This window comes from Balaenoptera acutorostrata, chromosome 9 (genome assembly GCF_949987535.1).
Source record: "Balaenoptera acutorostrata chromosome 9, mBalAcu1.1, whole genome shotgun sequence".
Taxonomy (NCBI): domain Eukaryota; kingdom Metazoa; phylum Chordata; class Mammalia; order Artiodactyla; family Balaenopteridae; genus Balaenoptera; species Balaenoptera acutorostrata.
Genome location: NC_080072.1, coordinates 103,802,018 through 103,822,453, shown reverse-complemented (window position 1 = coordinate 103,822,453; position 20,436 = coordinate 103,802,018). Strand labels below are relative to the sequence as shown.

At 39.5% G+C, this 20,436-nt stretch overlaps 1 protein-coding gene across 3 annotated transcripts in view; it reads left to right on the top strand.

The window, feature by feature from the left end:
- The window catches only part of SIAE (sialic acid acetylesterase), a 56,752-nt gene that overhangs the window by 26,406 nt on the left and 9,910 nt on the right, over positions 1 to 20,436 (top strand). For all 3 annotated transcript variants that reach the window (XM_007183437.2, XM_007183438.2, XM_007183439.2), the window contains one exon: positions 19,140 to 19,317. In XM_007183437.2, coding sequence (XP_007183499.2) covers positions 19,140 to 19,317 — 178 coding nt within the window. The remainder of the gene's footprint in view (positions 1 to 19,139; positions 19,318 to 20,436) is intronic.

Sequence of the window (20,436 nt, the reverse complement as noted above, 5' to 3'; positions counted from 1 at the left end):
TGTTGAATTTTGTCAAAAGCTTTTTCTGCATCTATTGAGATGATCATATGGTTTTTCTTCTTCAATTTGTTAATATGGTGTATCACATTGATTGATTTGCGTATATTGAAGAATCCTTGCATCCCTGGGATAAATCCCACTTGATCGTGGTGTATGATCCTTTTAATGTGTTGTTGGATTCTGTTTGCTAGTATTTTGTTGAGGATTTTTGCATCTATATTCATCAGTGATATTGGTCTGTAATTTTCTTTTTTTGTAGTGTCTTTGTCTGGTTTTGGTATCAGGGTGATGGTGGCCTCATAGAATGAGTTTGGGAGTGTTCCTTCTTCTGCAATTTTTTGGAAGAGTTTGAGAAGGATGGGTGTTAGCTCTTCTCTAAATGTTTGATAGAATTCACCTGTGAAGCCATCTGGTCCTGGACTTTTGTTTGTTGGAAGATTTTTAATCACAGTTTCAATTTCATTACTTGTGATTGGTCTGTTGATATTTTCTGTTTCTTCCTTATTCAGTCTTGGAAGGTTATACCTTTCTAAGAATTTGTCCATTTCTTCCAGGTTGTCCATTTTATTGGCATAAAGTTGCTTGTAGTAGTCTCTTAGGATGTTTTGTATTTCTGCGGTGTCTGTTGTAACTTCTCCTTTTTCGTTTCTGATTTTATTGATTTGAGTCCTCTCCCTCTTTTTCTTGATGAGTCTGGCTAATGGCTTATCAATTTTGTTTATCTTCTCAAAGAACCAACTTTTAGTTTTATTGATCTTTGCTATTGTTTTCTTTGTTTCTATTTCATTTATTTCTGCTCTGATCTTTATGATTTCTTTCCTTCTGCTAACTTTGGGTTTTGTTTGTTCTTCTTTCTCTAGTTTCTTTAGGTGTAAGGTTAGATTGTTTACTTGAGATTTTTCTTGTTTCTTTAGGTAGGCTTGTATAGCTATAAACTTCCCTCTTACAACCGCTTTTGCTGCATCCCATAGGTTTTGGGTCGTCGTGTTTTCATTGTCATTTGTCTCTAGGTATTTTTTTATTTCCTGTTTGATTTCTTCAGTGATCTCTTGGTTATTTAGTAACGTATTGTTTAGCCTCCATGTGTTTGTCTTTTTTACGTTTTTTTCCCTGTAATTCATTTCTAATCTCATAGCGTTGTGGTCAGAAAAGATGCTTGATATGATTTCAATTTTCTTAAATTTACTGAGGCTTGATTTGTGACCCAAGATGTGATCTATCCTGGAGAATGTTCCATGCGCACTTGAGAAGAACGTGTAATCTGCCGTTTTTGGATGGAATGTCCTATATATATCAATTAAATCTATCTGGTCTATTGTGTCATTTAAAGCTTGTGTTTCCTTATTTATTTTCATTTTGGATGATCTGTCCATTGGTGTAAGTGAGGTGTTAAAGTCCCCCACTATTATTGTGTTACTGTCGATTTCCTCTTTTATAGCTGTTAGCAGTTGCCTTATGTATTGAGGTGCTCCTATGTTGGGTGCATATATATTTATAATTGTTATATCTTCTTCTTGGATTGATCCCTGGATCATTATGTAGTGTCCTTCCTTGTCTCTTGTAACATTCTTTATTTTAAAGTCTATTTTATCTGATATGAGTATAGCTACTCCAGCTTTCTTTTGATTTCCATTTGCATGGAATATCTTTTTCCATCCCCTCACTTTCAGTCTGTATGTGTCCCTAGGTCTGAAGTGGGTCTCTTGTAGACAGCATATATATGGGTCTTGTTTTTGTATCCATTCAGCCAGTCTATGTCTTTTGGTTGGGGCATTTAATCCATTCACATTTAAGGTAATTATCGATATGTATGTTCCTATGACCATTTTCTTAATTGTTTTGGGTTTGTTTTTGTAGGTCCTTTTCTTCTCTTGTGTTTCCCACTTAGAGAAGTTCCTTTAGCATTTGTTGTAGAGCTGGTTTGGTGGTGCTGAATTCTCTTAGCTTTTGCTTGTCTGTAAAGCTTTTGATTTCTCCATCGAATCTGAATGAGATCCTTGCCGGGTAGAGTAATCTTGGTTGTAGGTTCTTCCCTTTCATCACTTTAAGTATATCATGCCACTCCCTTCTGGCTTGCAGAGTTTCTGCTGAGAAATCAGCTGTTAACCTTATGGGAGTTCCCTTGTATGTTATTTGTCGTTTTTCCCTTGCTGCTTTCAGTAATTTTTCTTTGTCTTTAATTTTTGCCACTTTGATTACTATGTGTCTCGGCGTGTTTCTCCTTGGGTTTATTCTGTATGGGACTCTCTGCGCTTCCTGGACTTGGGTGGCTATTTCCTTTCCCATGTTAGGGAAGTTTTCGACTATAATCTCTTCAAATATTTTCTCTGGTCCTTTCTCTCTCTCTTCTCCTTCTGGGACCCCTATAATGCGAATGTTGTTGCGTTTAATGTTGTCCCAGAGGTCTCTTAGGCTGTCTTCATTTCTTTTCATTCTTTTTTCTTTAGTCTGTTCTGCAGCAGTGAATTCCACCATTCTGTCTTCCAGGTCACTTATCCGTTCTTCTGCCTCAGTTATTCTGCTATTGATTCCTTCTAGTGTAGTTTTCATTTCAGTTATTGTATTGGTCATCTCTGTTTGTTTGTTCTTTAATTCTTCTAGGTCTTTGTTAATCATTTCTTGCATCTTCTCAATCTTTGCCTCCATTCTTATTCCGAGGTCCTGGATCATCTTCACTATCATTATTCTGAATTCTTTTTCTGGAAGGTTGCCTATCTCCACTTCATTTAGTTGTTTTTCTGGGGTTTTTTCTTGTTCCTTCATCTGGTACATAGCCCTCTGCCTTTTCATCTTCTCTGTCTTTCTGTAACTGTGGTTTTTGGACCACAGGCTGCAGGATTGTAGTTTTTCTTGCTTCTGTTGTCTGCCCTCTGGTGGTTGAGGCTATCTAAGAGGCTTGATGGGAGGCTCTGGTGGTGGGTAGAGCTGACTGTTGCTGTGGCGGTCAGAGCTCAGTAAAACCTTAATCCTCTTGACTGTTGATGGGTGGGGCTGGGTTCCCTCCCTGTTGCTGTGGCGGTCAGAGCTCAGTAAAACCTTAATCCACTTGACTGTTGATGGGTGGGGCTGGGTTCCCTCCCTGTTGGTTGTTTTGCCTGAGGCAACCCAACACTGGAGCCTACCCGTGCTCTTTGGTGGGGTTAATGGCAGACTCTGGGAGGGCTCACGCCAAGGAGAACTTCCCAGGACCTCTGCTGCCAGTGTCCTTATCCCCACGGTGAAACAGAGCCACCACTTGCCTCGGCAGGAGACCCCCCAACACCAGCAGGTACGTCTGGTTCAGTCTCCCCCAGGGTCACTGCTCCTTCCCCTGGGTCCCGATGCACACATTACTTTGTGTGTGCCCTCCAAGAGTGGGGTCTCTGTTTCCCCCAGTCCTGTCACGGTCCTGCAATCAATTCCCACTAGACTTCAAAGTCTGATTCTCTAGGAATTCCTCCTCCCTTTGCCGGACCCCCAGGTTGGGAAGCCTGACGTGGGGCTCAGAACCTTCACTCCAGTGGGTGGACTTCTGTGGTATAAGTGTTCGCCAGTCTGTGAGTCACCCACCCAGCAGTTATGGGATTTGATTTTACTCTGATTGCGCCCCTCCTACCGTCTCACTGTGGCTTCTCCTCTGTCCTTGGACATGGGGTATCCTCCTTGGTGAAGTCCAGGGTCTTCCTGTCAATGACTGTCCAGCAGCCAGTTGTGATTCTGGAGCTCTCGCAAGAGGGAGTGAGTGCACGTCCTTCTACTCCGCCATCTTGGTTCTGTATTTTATTTTTACAAGAGATAAATAGACTGACACCAAGCATTGTACATGGATGACCACAACAAAAGCAACAATGATTGCAATTACCAAACATGAAACACACTCATACTATGTCATAATATTGACATTCAGTCCAGTAATCCTCCACTGTAACAGCTCCTTTACTTTGCAGTGAAAATTGATTTGTATATTCTTTGCCTCTGAGTCCTTGTGGGATTTTTTTTTTTTTTAATTCAGACAGAAAGTCACAAAAATTATACTCATCCTCATCAGTTCACTCAGTCCCATGTAATTAATTTTTTTTTTCATCTTGATCTTTTGTTAGCACTTTTATGAGTTCATCAGTTTTTCATTAGAGTTCTGAAAATGCTTATTCATTCAGTTCAGCAGTACAGTCAGTTACCAGAAACCTGTACTTGTCAGAGTCTTTTCCATGAATTTCTTGAAGATGAAACCCTTTTATAGGAACATACTTGCAAAATCATCAGAGTACACCCAGAACTGTCTGTAAATGACAGAAGACTTAAAAATGACCATGGTTAAAGATTTGATGAAAGTTCATAATAATGCAGTTGACAAGAAAATTAGTTATTTCTGAGATATACATTTTAAAGTAATAACTAGGATTATTACTTATAACCTTATACCAGAACATATAAGATTTTTAGAAGTTTCCTGTAATGTCTGAAACATTTATATTAACATATTTCCATACATATTTCCATACAAATACAAATATAAGATTTTTAGAAATTTCATGTAATGTCTGAAACATTTATATTAACATATTTCCATACATATTTCCATACAAATACAAATATAACATTTTTAGAAATTTCATGTAATGTCTGAAACATTTATATTAACATATTTCCATACAAATAACCCAATGAAAGTTTAGTATTAGTTGTTTTGTTTGTTTTTTTATACTGCAGGTTCTTATTAGGCATCAGTTTTATACACATCAGTGTATACATGTCAATCCCAATCGCCCAATTCAGCACACCACCATCCCCACCTCACCGCAGTTTTCCCCCCTTGGTGTCCATATGTCCATTCTCTACATCTGTGTCTCAACTTCTGCCCTGCAAACTGGCTCATCTGTACCATTTTTCTAGGTTCCACATACATGCATTAATATACGATATTTGTTTTTCTCTTTCTGACTTACTTCACTCTGTATGACAGTCTCTAGATCCATCCACGTCTCAACAAATGACTCAATTTCGTTCCTTTTTATGGCTGAGTAATATTCCATTGTATATATGTACCACAACTTCTTTATCCATTCGTCTGTTGATGGGCATTTAGGTTGCTTCCATGACCTGGCTATTGTAAATAGTGCTGCAATGAACATTCGGGTGCATGTGTCCTTTTGAATTATGGTTTTCTCTGGGTATATGCCCAGTAGTGGGATTGCTGGGTCATATGGTAATTCTATTTTTAGTTTTTTAAGGAACCTCCATATTGTTCTCCATAGTGGCTGTATCAATTTACATTCCCACCAACAGTGCAAGAGGGTTCCCTTTTCTCCACACCCTCTCCAGCATTTGTTGTTTGTAGATTTTCTGATGATGCCCATTCTAACAGGAGTGAGGTGATACCTCATTGTAGTTTTGATTTGCATTTCTCTAATAATTAGTGATGTTGAGCATCTTTTCATGTGCTTCGTGGCCGTCTGTATGTCTTCTTTGGAGAAATGTCTATTTAGGTCTTCTGCCCATTTTTGGATTGGGGTGTTTGTTTCTTTGATATTGAGCTGAATGAGCTGTTTATATATTTTGGAGATTAATCCTTTGTCAGTTGATTCATTTGCAAATATTTTCTCCCATTCTGAGGGTTGTCTTTTGGTCTTGTTTATGGTTTCCTTTGCTGTGCAAAAGCTTTGTAGTTTCATTAGGTCCCACTTGTTTATTTTTGTTTTTATTTCCATTACTCTAGGAGGTGGATCAAAAAAGATCTTGCTGTGATTTATGTCAAAGAGTGTTCTTCCTATGTTTTCCTCTAAGAGTTTTATAGTGTCCAGTCTTATATTTAGGTCTCTAATCCATTTTGAGTTTATTTTTGTGTATGGTGTTAGGGAGTATTCTAATTTCATTCTTTTACATGTAGCTGTCCAGTTTTCCCAGCACCACTTATTGAAGAGACTGTCTTTTCTCCATTGTATATCTTTGCCTCCTTTGTCATAGATTAGTTGACCATAGGTGCGTGGGTTAATCTCTGGGCTTTCTATCTTGTTCCATTGATCTATGTTTCTGTTTTTGTGCCAGTACCATATTGTCTTGATTACTGTAGCTTTGTAGTATAGTCTGAAGTCAGGGAGTCTGATTCCTCCAGCTCCATTTTTTTGCCTCAAGACTGCTTTGGCTATTCGGGGTCTTTTGTGTCTCCATACAAATTTTAAGATGATTTGTTCTAGCTCCGTAAAAAATGCCATTGGTAATTTGATAGGGATTGCATTGAATCTGTAGATTGCTTTGGGTAGTATACTCATTTTCACAATGTTGATTCTTCCAATCCAAGAACATGGTATATCTCTCCATCTGTTGGTATCATCTTTAATTTCTTTCATCAGTGTCTTATAGTTTTCTGCATACAGGTCTTTTGTCTCCCTAGGTAGGTTTATTCCTAGGTATTTTATTCTTTTTGTTGCAATGGTAAATGGGAGTGTTTCCATAATTTCTCTTTCAGATTTTTCATCATTAGTGTATAGGAATGCAAGAGATTTCTGTGCATTAATTTTGTAACCTGCAACTTTACCATATTCATTAATTAGCTCTAGCAGTTTTCTGGTGGCAGTTTTAGGATTCTCTATGTATAGTATCATGTCATCCGCAAACAGTGACAGTTTTACTTCTTCTTTTCCAATTTGTATTCCTTTTATTTCTTTTTCTTCTCTGATTGCCGTGGCTAGGACTTCCAGAACTATGTTGAATAATAGTGGTGAGAGTGGACATCCTTGTCTCGTTCCTGATCTTAGAGGAAATGCTTTCAGTTTTTCACCATTGAGAATGATGTTTGCTGTGGGTTTGTCATATATGGCCTTTATTATGTTGAGGTAGGTTCCCTCTATGCCCACTTTCTGGAGAGTTTTTATCAGAAATGGGTGTTGAATTTTGTCAAAAGCTTTTTCTGCATCTATTGAGATGATCATATGGTTTTTATTCTTCAATTTGTTAATATGGTGTATCACATTGATTGATTTGCGTATATTGAAGAATCCTTGCATCCCTGGGATAAATCCCACTTGATCGTGGTGTATGATCCTTTTAATGTGTTGTTGGATTCTGTTTGCTAGTATTTTGTTGAGGATTTTTGCATCTATATTCATCAGTGATATTGGTCTGTAATTTTCTTTTTTTGTAGTGTCTTTGTCTGGTTTTGGTATCAGGGTGATGGTGGCCTCATAGAATGAGTTTGGGGGTGTTCCTTCTTCTGCAATTTTTTGGAAGAGTTTGAGAAGGATGGGTGTTAGCTCTTCTCTAAATGTTTGATAGAATTCACCTGTGAAGCCATCTGGTCCTGGACTTTTGTTTGTTGGAAGATTTTTAATCACAGTTTCAATTTCATTACTTGTGATTGGTCTGTTGATATTTTCTGTTTCTTCCTTATTCAGTCTTGGAAGGTTATACCTTTCTAAGAATTTGTCCATTTCTTCCAGGTTGTCCATTTTATTGGCATAAAGTTGCTTGTAGTAGTCTCTTAGGATGTTTTGTATTTCTGCGGTGTCTGTTGTAACTTCTCCTTTTTCGTTTCTGATTTTATTGATTTGAGTCCTCTCCCTCTTTTTCTTGATGAGTCTGGCTAATGGCTTATCAATTTTGTTTATCTTCTCAAAGAACCAACTTTTAGTTTTATTGATCTTTGCTATTGTTTTCTTTGTTTCTATTTCATTTATTTCTGCTCTGATCTTTATGATTTCTTTCCTTCTGCTAACTTTGGGTTTTGTTTGTTCTTCTTTCTCTAGTTTCTTTAGGTGTAAGGTTAGATTGTTTACTTGAGATTTTTCTTGTTTCTTTAGGTAGGCTTGTATAGCTATAAACTTCCCTCTTACAACCGCTTTTGCTGCATCCCATAGGTTTTGGGTCGTCGTGTTTTCATTGTCATTTGTCTCTAGGTGTTTTTTTATTTCCTGTTTGATTTCTTCAGTGATCTCTTGGTTATTTAGTAACGTATTGTTTAGCCTCCATGTGTTTGTCTTTTTTACGTTTTTTTCCCTGTAATTCATTTCTAATCTCATAGCGTTGTGGTCAGAAAAGATGCTTGATATGATTTCAATTTTCTTAAATTTACTGAGGCTTGATTTGTGACCCAAGATGTGATCTATCCTGGAGAATGTTCCGTGCGCACTTGAGAAGAACGTGTAATCTGCCGTTTTTGGATGGAATGTCCTATATATATCAATTAAATCTATCTGGTCTATTGTGTCATTTAAAGCTTGTGTTTCCTTATTTATTTTCATTTTGGATGATCTGTCCATTGGTGTAAGTGAGGTGTTAAAGTCCCCCACTATTATTGTGTTACTGTCGATTTCCTCTTTTATAGCTGTTAGCAGTTGCCTTATGTATTGAGGTGCTCCTATGTTGGGTGCATATATATTTATAATTGTTATATCTTCTTCTTGGATTGATCCCTGGATCATTATGTAGTGTCCTTCCTTGTCTCTTGTAACATTCTTTATTTTAAAGTCTATTTTATCTGATATGAGTATAGCTACTCCAGCTTTCTTTTGATTTCCATTTGCATGGAATATCTTTTTCCATCCCCTCACTTTCAGTCTGTATGTGTCCCTAGGTCTGAAGTGGGTCTCTTGTAGACAGCATATATATGGGTCTTGTTTTTGTATCCATTCAGCCAGTCTATGTCTTTTGGTTGGGGCATTTAATCCATTCACATTTAAGGTAATTATCGATATGTATGTTCCTATGACCATTTTCTTAATTGTTTTGGGTTTGTTTTTGTAGGTCCTTTTCTTCTCTTGTGTTTCCCACTTAGAGAAGTTCCTTTAGCATTTGTTGTAGAGCTGGTTTGGTGGTGCTGAATTCTCTTAGCTTTTGCTTGTCTGTAAAGCTTTTGATTTCTCCATCGAATCTGAATGAGATCCTTGCCGGGTAGAGTAATCTTGGTTGTAGGTTCTTCCCTTTCATCACTTTAAGTATATCATGCCACTCCCTTCTGGCTTGCAGAGTTTCTGCTGAGAAATCAGCTGTTAACCTTATGGGAGTTCCCTTGTATGTTATTTGTCGTTTTTCCCTTGCTGCTTTCAGTAATTTTTCTTTGTCTTTAATTTTTGCCACTTTGATTACTATGTGTCTCGGCGTGTTTCTCCTTGGGTTTATTCTGTATGGGACTCTCTGCGCTTCCTGGACTTGGGTGGCTATTTCCTTTCCCATGTTAGGGAAGTTTTCGACTATAATCTCTTCAAATATTTTCTCTGGTCCTTTCTCTCTCTCTTCTCCTTCTGGGACCCCTATAATGCGAATGTTGTTGCGTTTAATGTTGTCCCAGAGGTCTCTTAGGCTGTCTTCATTTCTTTTCATTCTTTTTTCTTTAGTCTGTTCTGCAGCAGTGAATTCCACCATTCTGTCTTCCAGGTCACTTATCCGTTCTTCTGCCTCAGTTATTCTGCTATTGATTCCTTCTAGTGTAGTTTTCATTTCAGTTATTGTATTGGTCATCTCTGTTTGTTTGTTCTTTAATTCTTCTAGGTCTTTGTTAATCATTTCTTGCATCTTCTCAATCTTTGCCTCCATTCTTATTCCGAGGTCCTGGATCATCTTCACTATCATTATTCTGAATTCTTTTTCTGGAAGGTTGCCTATCTCCACTTCATTTAGTTGTTTTTCTGGGGTTTTTTCTTGTTCCTTCATCTGGTACATAGCCCTCTGCCTTTTCATCTTCTCTGTCTTTCTGTAACTGTGGTTTTTGGACCACAGGCTGCAGGATTGTAGTTTTTCTTGCTTCTGTTGTCTGCCCTCTGGTGGTTGAGGCTATCTAAGAGGCTTGATGGGAGGCTCTGGTGGTGGGTAGAGCTGACTGTTGCTGTGGCGGTCAGAGCTCAGTAAAACCTTAATCCTCTTGACTGTTGATGGGTGGGGCTGGGTTCCCTCCCTGTTGCTGTGGCGGTCAGAGCTCAGTAAAACCTTAATCCACTTGACTGTTGATGGGTGGGGCTGGGTTCCCTCCCTGTTGGTTGTTTTGCCTGAGGCAACCCAACACTGGAGCCTACCCGTGCTCTTTGGTGGGGTTAATGGCAGACTCTGGGAGGGCTCACGCCAAGGAGAACTTCCCAGGACCTCTGCTGCCAGTGTCCTTATCCCCACGGTGAAACAGAGCCACCACTTGCCTCGGCAGGAGACCCCCCAACACCAGCAGGTACGTCTGGTTCAGTCTCCCCCAGGGTCACTGCTCCTTCCCCTGGGTCCCGATGCACACATTACTTTGTGTGTGCCCTCCAAGAGTGGGGTCTCTGTTTCCCCCAGTCCTGTCACGGTCCTGCAATCAATTCCCACTAGACTTCAAAGTCTGATTCTCTAGGAATTCCTCCTCCCTTTGCCGGACCCCCAGGTTGGGAAGCCTGACGTGGGGCTCAGAACCTTCACTCCAGTGGGTGGACTTCTGTGGTATAAGTGTTCGCCAGTCTGTGAGTCACCCACCCAGCAGTTATGGGATTTGATTTTACTCTGATTGCGCCCCTCCTACCGTCTCACTGTGGCTTCTCCTCTGTCCTTGGACATGGGGTATCCTCCTTGGTGAAGTCCAGGGTCTTCCTGTCAATGACTGTCCAGCAGCCAGTTGTGATTCTGGAGCTCTCGCAAGAGGGAGTGAGTGCACGTCCTTCTACTCCGCCATCTTGGTTCTGTATTTTATTTTTACAAGAGATAAATAGACTGACACCAAGCATTGTACATGGATGACCACAACAAAAGCAACAATGATTGCAATTACCAAACATGAAACACACTCATACTATGTCATAATATTGACATTCAGTCCAGTAATCCTCCACTGTAACAGCTCCTTTACTTTGCAGTGAAAATTGACTTGTATATTCTTTGCCTCTGAGTCCTTGTGGGATTTTTTTTTTTTTTAATTCAGACAGAAAGTCACAAAAATTATACTCATCCTCATCAGTTCACTCAGTCCCATGTAATTAATTTTTTTTTTCATCTTGATCTTTTGTTAGCACTTTTATGAGTTCATCAGTTTTTCATTAGAGTTCTGAAAATGCTTATTCATTCAGTTCAGCAGTACAGTCAGTTACCAGAAACCTGTACTTGTCAGAGTCTTTTCCATGAATTTCTTGAAGATGAAACCCTTTTATAGGAACATACTTGCAAAATCATCAGAGTACACCCAGAACTGTCTGTAAATGACAGAAGACTTAAAAATGACCATGGTTAAAGATTTGATGAAAGTTCATAATAATGCAGTTGACAAGAAAATTAGTTATTTCTGAGATATACATTTTAAAGTAATAACTAGGATTATTACTTATAACCTTATACCAGAACATATAAGATTTTTAGAAGTTTCCTGTAATGTCTGAAACATTTATATTAACATATTTCCATACATATTTCCATACAAATACAAATATAAGATTTTTAGAAATTTCATGTAATGTCTGAAACATTTATATTAACATATTTCCATACATATTTCCATACAAATACAAATATAACATTTTTAGAAATTTCATGTAATGTCTGAAACATTTATATTAACATATTTCCATACAAATAACCCAATGAAAGTTTAGTATTAGTTGTTTTGTTTGTTTTTTTATACTGCAGGTTCTTATTAGGCATCAGTTTTATACACATCAGTGTATACATGTCAATCCCAATCGCCCAATTCAGCACACCACCATCCCCACCTCACCGCAGTTTTCCCCCCTTGGTGTCCATATGTCCATTCTCTACATCTGTGTCTCAACTTCTGCCCTGCAAACTGGCTCATCTGTACCATTTTTCTAGGTTCCACATACATGCATTAATATACGATATTTGTTTTTCTCTTTCTGACTTACTTCACTCTGTATGACAGTCTCTAGATCCATCCACGTCTCAACAAATGACTCAATTTCGTTCCTTTTTATGGCTGAGTAATATTCCATTGTATATATGTACCACAACTTCTTTATCCATTCGTCTGTTGATGGGCATTTAGGTTGCTTCCATGACCTGGCTATTGTAAATAGTGCTGCAATGAACATTCGGGTGCATGTGTCCTTTTGAATTATGGTTTTCTCTGGGTATATGCCCAGTAGTGGGATTGCTGGGTCATATGGTAATTCTATTTTTAGTTTTTTAAGGAACCTCCATATTGTTCTCCATAGTGGCTGTATCAATTTACATTCCCACCAACAGTGCAAGAGGGTTCCCTTTTCTCCACACCCTCTCCAGCATTTGTTGTTTGTAGATTTTCTGATGATGCCCATTCTAACAGGAGTGAGGTGATACCTCATTGTAGTTTTGATTTGCATTTCTCTAATAATTAGTGATGTTGAGCATCTTTTCATGTGCTTCGTGGCCGTCTGTATGTCTTCTTTGGAGAAATGTCTATTTAGGTCTTCTGCCCATTTTTGGATTGGGGTGTTTGTTTCTTTGATATTGAGCTGAATGAGCTGTTTATATATTTTGGAGATTAATCCTTTGTCAGTTGATTCATTTGCAAATATTTTCTCCCATTCTGAGGGTTGTCTTTTGGTCTTGTTTATGGTTTCCTTTGCTGTGCAAAAGCTTTGTAGTTTCATTAGGTCCCACTTGTTTATTTTTGTTTTTATTTCCATTACTCTAGGAGGTGGATCAAAAAAGATCTTGCTGTGATTTATGTCAAAGAGTGTTCTTCCTATGTTTTCCTCTAAGAGTTTTATAGTGTCCAGTCTTATATTTAGGTCTCTAATCCATTTTGAGTTTATTTTTGTGTATGGTGTTAGGGAGTATTCTAATTTCATTCTTTTACATGTAGCTGTCCAGTTTTCCCAGCACCACTTATTGAAGAGACTGTCTTTTCTCCATTGTATATCTTTGCCTCCTTTGTCATAGATTAGTTGACCATAGGTGCGTGGGTTAATCTCTGGGCTTTCTATCTTGTTCCATTGATCTATGTTTCTGTTTTTGTGCCAGTACCATATTGTCTTGATTACTGTAGCTTTGTAGTATAGTCTGAAGTCAGGGAGTCTGATTCCTCCAGCTCCATTTTTTTGCCTCAAGACTGCTTTGGCTATTCGGGGTCTTTTGTGTCTCCATACAAATTTTAAGATGATTTGTTCTAGCTCCGTAAAAAATGCCATTGGTAATTTGATAGGGATTGCATTGAATCTGTAGATTGCTTTGGGTAGTATACTCATTTTCACAATGTTGATTCTTCCAATCCAAGAACATGGTATATCTCTCCATCTGTTGGTATCATCTTTAATTTCTTTCATCAGTGTCTTATAGTTTTCTGCATACAGGTCTTTTGTCTCCCTAGGTAGGTTTATTCCTAGGTATTTTATTCTTTTTGTTGCAATGGTAAATGGGAGTGTTTCCATAATTTCTCTTTCAGATTTTTCATCATTAGTGTATAGGAATGCAAGAGATTTCTGTGCATTAATTTTGTAACCTGCAACTTTACCATATTCATTAATTAGCTCTAGCAGTTTTCTGGTGGCAGTTTTAGGATTCTCTATGTATAGTATCATGTCATCCGCAAACAGTGACAGTTTTACTTCTTCTTTTCCAATTTGTATTCCTTTTATTTCTTTTTCTTCTCTGATTGCCGTGGCTAGGACTTCCAGAACTATGTTGAATAATAGTGGTGAGAGTGGACATCCTTGTCTCGTTCCTGATCTTAGAGGAAATGCTTTCAGTTTTTCACCATTGAGAATGATGTTTGCTGTGGGTTTGTCATATATGGCCTTTATTATGTTGAGGTAGGTTCCCTCTATGCCCACTTTCTGGAGAGTTTTTATCAGAAATGGGTGTTGAATTTTGTCAAAAGCTTTTTCTGCATCTATTGAGATGATCATATGGTTTTTATTCTTCAATTTGTTAATATGGTGTATCACATTGATTGATTTGCGTATATTGAAGAATCCTTGCATCCCTGGGATAAATCCCACTTGATCATGGTGTATGATCCTTTTAATGTGTTGTTGGATTCTGTTTGCTAGTATTTTGTTGAGGATTTTTGCATCTATATTCATCAGTGATATTGGTCTGTAATTTTCTTTTTTTGTAGTGTCTTTGTCTGGTTTTGGTATCAGGGTGATGGTGGCCTCATAGAATGAGTTTGGGGGTGTTCCTTCTTCTGCAATTTTTTGGAAGAGTTTGAGAAGGATGGGTGTTAGCTCTTCTCTAAATGTTTGATAGAATTCACCTGTGAAGCCATCTGGTCCTGGACTTTTGTTTGTTGGAAGATTTTTAATCACAGTTTCAATTTCATTACTTGTGATTGGTCTGTTGATATTTTCTGTTTCTTCCTTATTCAGTCTTGGAAGGTTATACCTTTCTAAGAATTTGTCCATTTCTTCCAGGTTGTCCATTTTATTGGCATAAAGTTGCTTGTAGTAGTCTCTTAGGATGTTTTGTATTTCTGCGGTGTCTGTTGTAACTTCTCCTTTTTCGTTTCTGATTTTATTGATTTGAGTCCTCTCCCTCTTTTTCTTGATGAGTCTGGCTAATGGCTTATCAATTTTGTTTATCTTCTCAAAGAACCAACTTTTAGTTTTATTGATCTTTGCTATTGTTTTCTTTGTTTCTATTTCATTTATTTCTGCTCTGATCTTTATGATTTCTTTCCTTCTGCTAACTTTGGGTTTTGTTTGTTCTTCTTTCTCTAGTTTCTTTAGGTGTAAGGTTAGATTGTTTACTTGAGATTTTTCTTGTTTCTTTAGGTAGGCTTGTATAGCTATAAACTTCCCTCTTACAACCGCTTTTGCTGCATCCCATAGGTTTTGGGTCGTCGTGTTTTCATTGTCATTTGTCTCTAGGTGTTTTTTTATTTCCTGTTTGATTTCTTCAGTGATCTCTTGGTTATTTAGTAACGTATTGTTTAGCCTCCATGTGTTTGTCTTTTTTACGTTTTTTTCCCTGTAATTCATTTCTAATCTCATAGCGTTGTGGTCAGAAAAGATGCTTGATATGATTTCAATTTTCTTAAATTTACTGAGGCTTGATTTGTGACCCAAGATGTGATCTATCCTGGAGAATGTTCCGTGCGCACTTGAGAAGAACGTGTAATCTGCCGTTTTTGGATGGAATGTCCTATATATATCAATTAAATCTATCTGGTCTATTGTGTCATTTAAAGCTTGTGTTTCCTTATTTATTTTCATTTTGGATGATCTGTCCATTGGTGTAAGTGAGGTGTTAAAGTCCCCCACTATTATTGTGTTACTGTCGATTTCCTCTTTTATAGCTGTTAGCAGTTGCCTTATGTATTGAGGTGCTCCTATGTTGGGTGCATATATATTTATAATTGTTATATCTTCTTCTTGGATTGATCCCTGGATCATTATGTAGTGTCCTTCCTTGTCTCTTGTAACATTCTTTATTTTAAAGTCTATTTTATCTGATATGAGTATAGCTACTCCAGCTTTCTTTTGATTTCCATTTGCATGGAATATCTTTTTCCATCCCCTCACTTTCAGTCTGTATGTGTCCCTAGGTCTGAAGTGGGTCTCTTGTAGACAGCATATATATGGGTCTTGTTTTTGTATCCATTCAGCCAGTCTATGTCTTTTGGTTGGGGCATTTAATCCATTCACATTTAAGGTAATTATCGATATGTATGTTCCTATGACCATTTTCTTAATTGTTTTGGGTTTGTTTTTGTAGGTCCTTTTCTTCTCTTGTGTTTCCCACTTAGAGAAGTTCCTTTAGCATTTGTTGTAGAGCTGGTTTGGTGGTGCTGAATTCTCTTAGCTTTTGCTTGTCTGTAAAGCTTTTGATTTCTCCATCGAATCTGAATGAGATCCTTGCCGGGTAGAGTAATCTTGGTTGTAGGTTCTTCCCTTTCATCACTTTAAGTATATCATGCCACTCCCTTCTGGCTTGCAGAGTTTCTGCTGAGAAATCAGCTGTTAACCTTATGGGAGTTCCCTTGTATGTTATTTGTCGTTTTTCCCTTGCTGCTTTCAGTAATTTTTCTTTGTCTTTAATTTTTGCCACTTTGATTACTATGTGTCTCGGCGTGTTTCTCCTTGGGTTTATTCTGTATGGGACTCTCTGCGCTTCCTGGACTTGGGTGGCTATTTCCTTTCCCATGTTAGGGAAGTTTTCGACTATAATCTCTTCAAATATTTTCTCTGGTCCTTTCTCTCTCTCTTCTCCTTCTGGGACCCCTATAATGCGAATGTTGTTGCGTTTAATGTTGTCCCAGAGGTCTCTTAGGCTGTCTTCATTTCTTTTCATTCTTTTTTCTTTAGTCTGTTCTGCAGCAGTGAATTCCACCATTCTGTCTTCCAGGTCACTTATCCGTTCTTCTGCCTCAGTTATTCTGCTATTGATTCCTTCTAGTGTAGTTTTCATTTCAGTTATTGTATTGGTCATCTCTGTTTGTTTGTTCTTTAATTCTTCTAGGTCTTTGTTAATCATTTCTTGCATCTTCTCAATCTTTGCCTCCATTCTTATTCCGAGGTCCTGGATCATCTTCACTATCATTATTCTGAATTCTTTTTCTGGAAGGTTGCCTATCTCCACTTCATTTAGTTGTTTTTCTGGGGTTTTTTCTTGTTCCTTCATCTGGTACATAGCCCTCTGCCTTTTCATCTTCTCTGTCTTTCTGTAACTGTGGTTTTTGGACCACAGGCTGCAGGATTGTAGTTTTTCTTGCTTCTGTTGTCTGCCCTCTGGTGGTTGAGGCTATCTAAGAGGCTTGATGGGAGGCTCTGGTCAAAAACAAACTTTCTAAAGGGACGTGCCCTCAACCCCAGCCAACCAGGATTCAAATAGAAAAAGCACTGCTGAATTAGCTTATAATCTAAAATTGTAAAACAAATTTAAAAAGTCTCCTCAATAAAACAAAAGTCAGTATGTAAAACATATACCAGGTTAGACTCCAATATCTTCAAATGATGGACCTATCAAGGAAACGTTTATGTATATTTTTGTCCAAAAGAAAAAATCGTTGCCACCAAGAGCCCCAGACTCCTAGTTAACCATAATCCTGGTTTCTGGCATGGAGGGCTTGAGGCTGCTATACCATCTGGATGACAGTATCAGGTAGCGAGGGCCAGCATCAGCTTCCTCTTGCTCTGACCATTCATTGTGCAGGGGGCAATCTGTGAGCCCTTCCTCCTACAGAAGGGGCAACTGAGGCTTCCTTTGCAGAGCTGAACCGGAAGAAGCTGAAGGAGAGGTGGTGGGAGCGGGAGGAGACACAGTCACAGCTGAGGCTTGACTCCAGTGAAGCCAAAACAGCGCGAACCACCCTTCTCCGGGGCCATCTGTTTTTTTTTTTTTTTTTTTTTTAATTTATTTATTTTTTATTTTATGGCTGTGTTGGGTCTTCGTTTCTGTGCGAGGGCTTTCTCTAGTTGTGGCAAGCGGGGGCCACTCTTCATCACGGTGCGCGGGCCTCTCACTATCACGGCCTCTCTTGTTGCGGAGCACAGGCTCCAGATGCGCAGGCTCAGTAATTGTGGCTCACGGGCCCAGTTGCTCCGTGGCATGTGGGATCTTCCCAGACCAGGGCTCGAACCCATGTCCCCTGCATTGGCAGGCAGATTCTCAACCACTGTGCCACCAGGGAAGCCCTTGCCATCTGTTTTATTACTCAGCTGAATATTTGTCTTATTCTGTAGAATAAAAGACCTCTGAGGAGAGGTTCCATGTCTCTCCACGTCCCTTTAATTACTGTACCCCTATCATCTAGAAGCGCCTGGCACCTGGTGGACGCTCAATCCATTTTAATTGATTTGAAACTGACTTCAATTCCTACTATTACGCTATCCACGTTTTGAGAGCCGAACTGTATTGAGTTTTGATCTTTCACATGCCAAGCCAGTGATTTACACATAGTGGTTCTTTAACAGCTGTTGGATTGGATCGATCCCATCAGCTGCGTGTGTTCACGTTCCCCTCCTTTTTTTTTTTTAATTAATTAATTTATTTGTTTTGGTTTTTTTTTTTTGGCTGTGTTGGGTCGTCTTTGCTGAGCGCAGGCTTTCTCTAGTTGCAGCGAGCGGGGGCTACTCTTCGTTGTGGTGCATGGGCTTCTCATTGCGGTGGCTTCTCTTGTTGCGGAGCACGGGCTCTAGGCACACAGGCTTCAGTAGTTGTGGCACGTGGGCTCAGTAGTTGTGGCTTGCGGGCTCCTGAGCGCAGGCTCAGTAGTTGTGGTGCACGGGCTTAGTTGCTCCATGGCATGTGGGATCTTCCCGGGCCAGGGCTCGAACCCGTGTCCCTTGCATTGGCAGGCAGATTCTTAACCACTGCACCACCAGGGAAGCCCCTCACGTTCCCCTCTTCACCAGCTTTCTTCTAACATGGAAATTGCCTCTTCTGGTCTGTGTTGGTTACAGGGCTGTATGGACAAATGAGCTAGATGATGCTGAACATTTATTTATTTTTAAAAGATTTATTTATTTATTTGTTGGGTCTTAGTTGTGGCATGCGGGCTTCTCTCTAGTTGTGGTGTGTGGGTTTTCTCTCTCTAGTTGTGGCGCGCAGGCTCCAGGGCACATGGGCTCCGTAGTTTGCGGCACACAGGCTCTCTAGTTGAGGCACACAAGCTCAGTAGTTGTGGCACGTGGGCTTAGTTGCCCCGCTGCATGTGGGATCTTAGCTCCCTGACCAGGGATCAAACCTCCGTCCCCTGCATTGTAAGGCGGATTCTTTACCACTGGACTACCAGGGAAGTCCCGATGCTGAACATTTAAACACTGGTTTTGGTTTCTGTTACATTCCCTTTTGGCCAAACTCCCCATCACTTGTTTGTTCTTGTTTTCATTACCATAGCTATAAAACTGGGTATAAAACTACCCAGAAAAAATATACCTTTCTTCTCGACATTGCCCCATGCTTGCTTGTTCCCTTCCACAGAGCTAAGTGGGGATGGATGCTGGGAAAGAGGAGCACGTAGGTGAGGGTGGAATGGGGGCCAGCGGCCTTTCTGCCCCTCACCTATTGCAGAGGAGTATTAATCTTCCTAGATTCTCAGGGCCCTGCACATGGTGGGGAAGCAGGGGGATGCCTGCTTGCCTGGCCAGAGAGCCTTTGGCTTTCTGCTAGCGAGACAGCTGCCTCTCAATCTTATCCTGCTCTTGCAAAGTCTCAGAAAGAAATGCAAGGCCTGACCCACACCCATTCTTCTCACCTAGACCCACCTAGGAGCTGCAGTCCGTATCCATCTACTTTTTCCGTGACTGTTTTTCTTTAACTGTTTCTCCGAACAGAAAACTTGGGCCATGGCAATTTCACGTACATGTCAGCAGTATGCTGGCTCTTTGGGCGTTACCTGCATGACACTCTGCGGTATCCCGTGGGGCTGCTCTCCTCCTCGTGGGCCGGGACGCCCATTGAAGCCTGGTCATCTGGAAGGTCACTGAAAGCCTGTGGGGTCCCGAGGCAAGGGTAAGAAAGCATCCTCTGGTCTGGGAGAAAGCCAGCCAGGAAATTTTGTAAGAGAGAAGGATCATGGTCTCCTTTGGGGAGTCAAGAGTGTGTTGAATGTACAAATATGTATTAAATGTGTGAAACTTATTCAGGTATTATTTTCACTGTCATCAGCACCACAATCATCTGAGAATATGTCAGGAAGTAATTATGACCCTTTTCCTTAATAATAGTGATAGCTAATACTTCATAGAAGCTTTCTAAATACTGGATACTGTTGTAAGCACTTTATATATATTAACTCACTTAATACAACACTTTCTTGAAGTGGATATTATTAACATATGATGGAAAAAGGTACTAAGTCTGAGAGAGATTTAGTGACTTGCTTGTGGACACGACTAGTAAGTGATAAAGTCTGGTGTCAATGTCTGTGCTTTTAACCACTGTCCTGTGTTGCCTGTGAGAATAAACACAGTCTAACAGTTTGGAAGAACAAGTACACATGTAATCAGAGAAGTGTATTAGAAGACTGATGGTGAAAGCACGCTCAGGAAAAGCAGGATCAGGAAGAATATTTGGGGGTGGGGGAAGGGAGAGAAAAGGCTGGTTAATAACATCTTGACACTAATGTTAAAATAGAGATGAACAATATGTGAACTGCTTTCACAGACCTTGTCTCATCAGTTCTGGGAAGAGCATGGACTTGAGCTCTTGGTATATCTTGGGTAAAGGCCTGCCTGTTGGGGAGTGAAGTTATCCAGTTTTGGAACAGAAAGACTTGCCTTCGGTAGAGTTGGAGGAATCTAAAGCCAGGCTTCCCAGATCTCTGGGGACACGGCAGGGACAATAGCAAGGGGAAGTGGCCATTCTCATATGCAGCTGCTGCAAGTGTAAATTCATACAAGTATTGCCCAGAGACAATTTAGGGACATGTTCAGAGTCTTAAGAAAATGTGCCTTTTGACCTGGCAATCTCATTTCTGGGAATTTATCTTAAGGAAATAATTAAGACTGTATGCAATGATTTAGCTCTAAGGAAGATAATCATGGCATTGCTTATAAAAGCAAAGAACTTAACACAATCTCAGTGTCCATGCATTGAGTACTAGTTAAATAAACTTATTGCCTGTGTGAT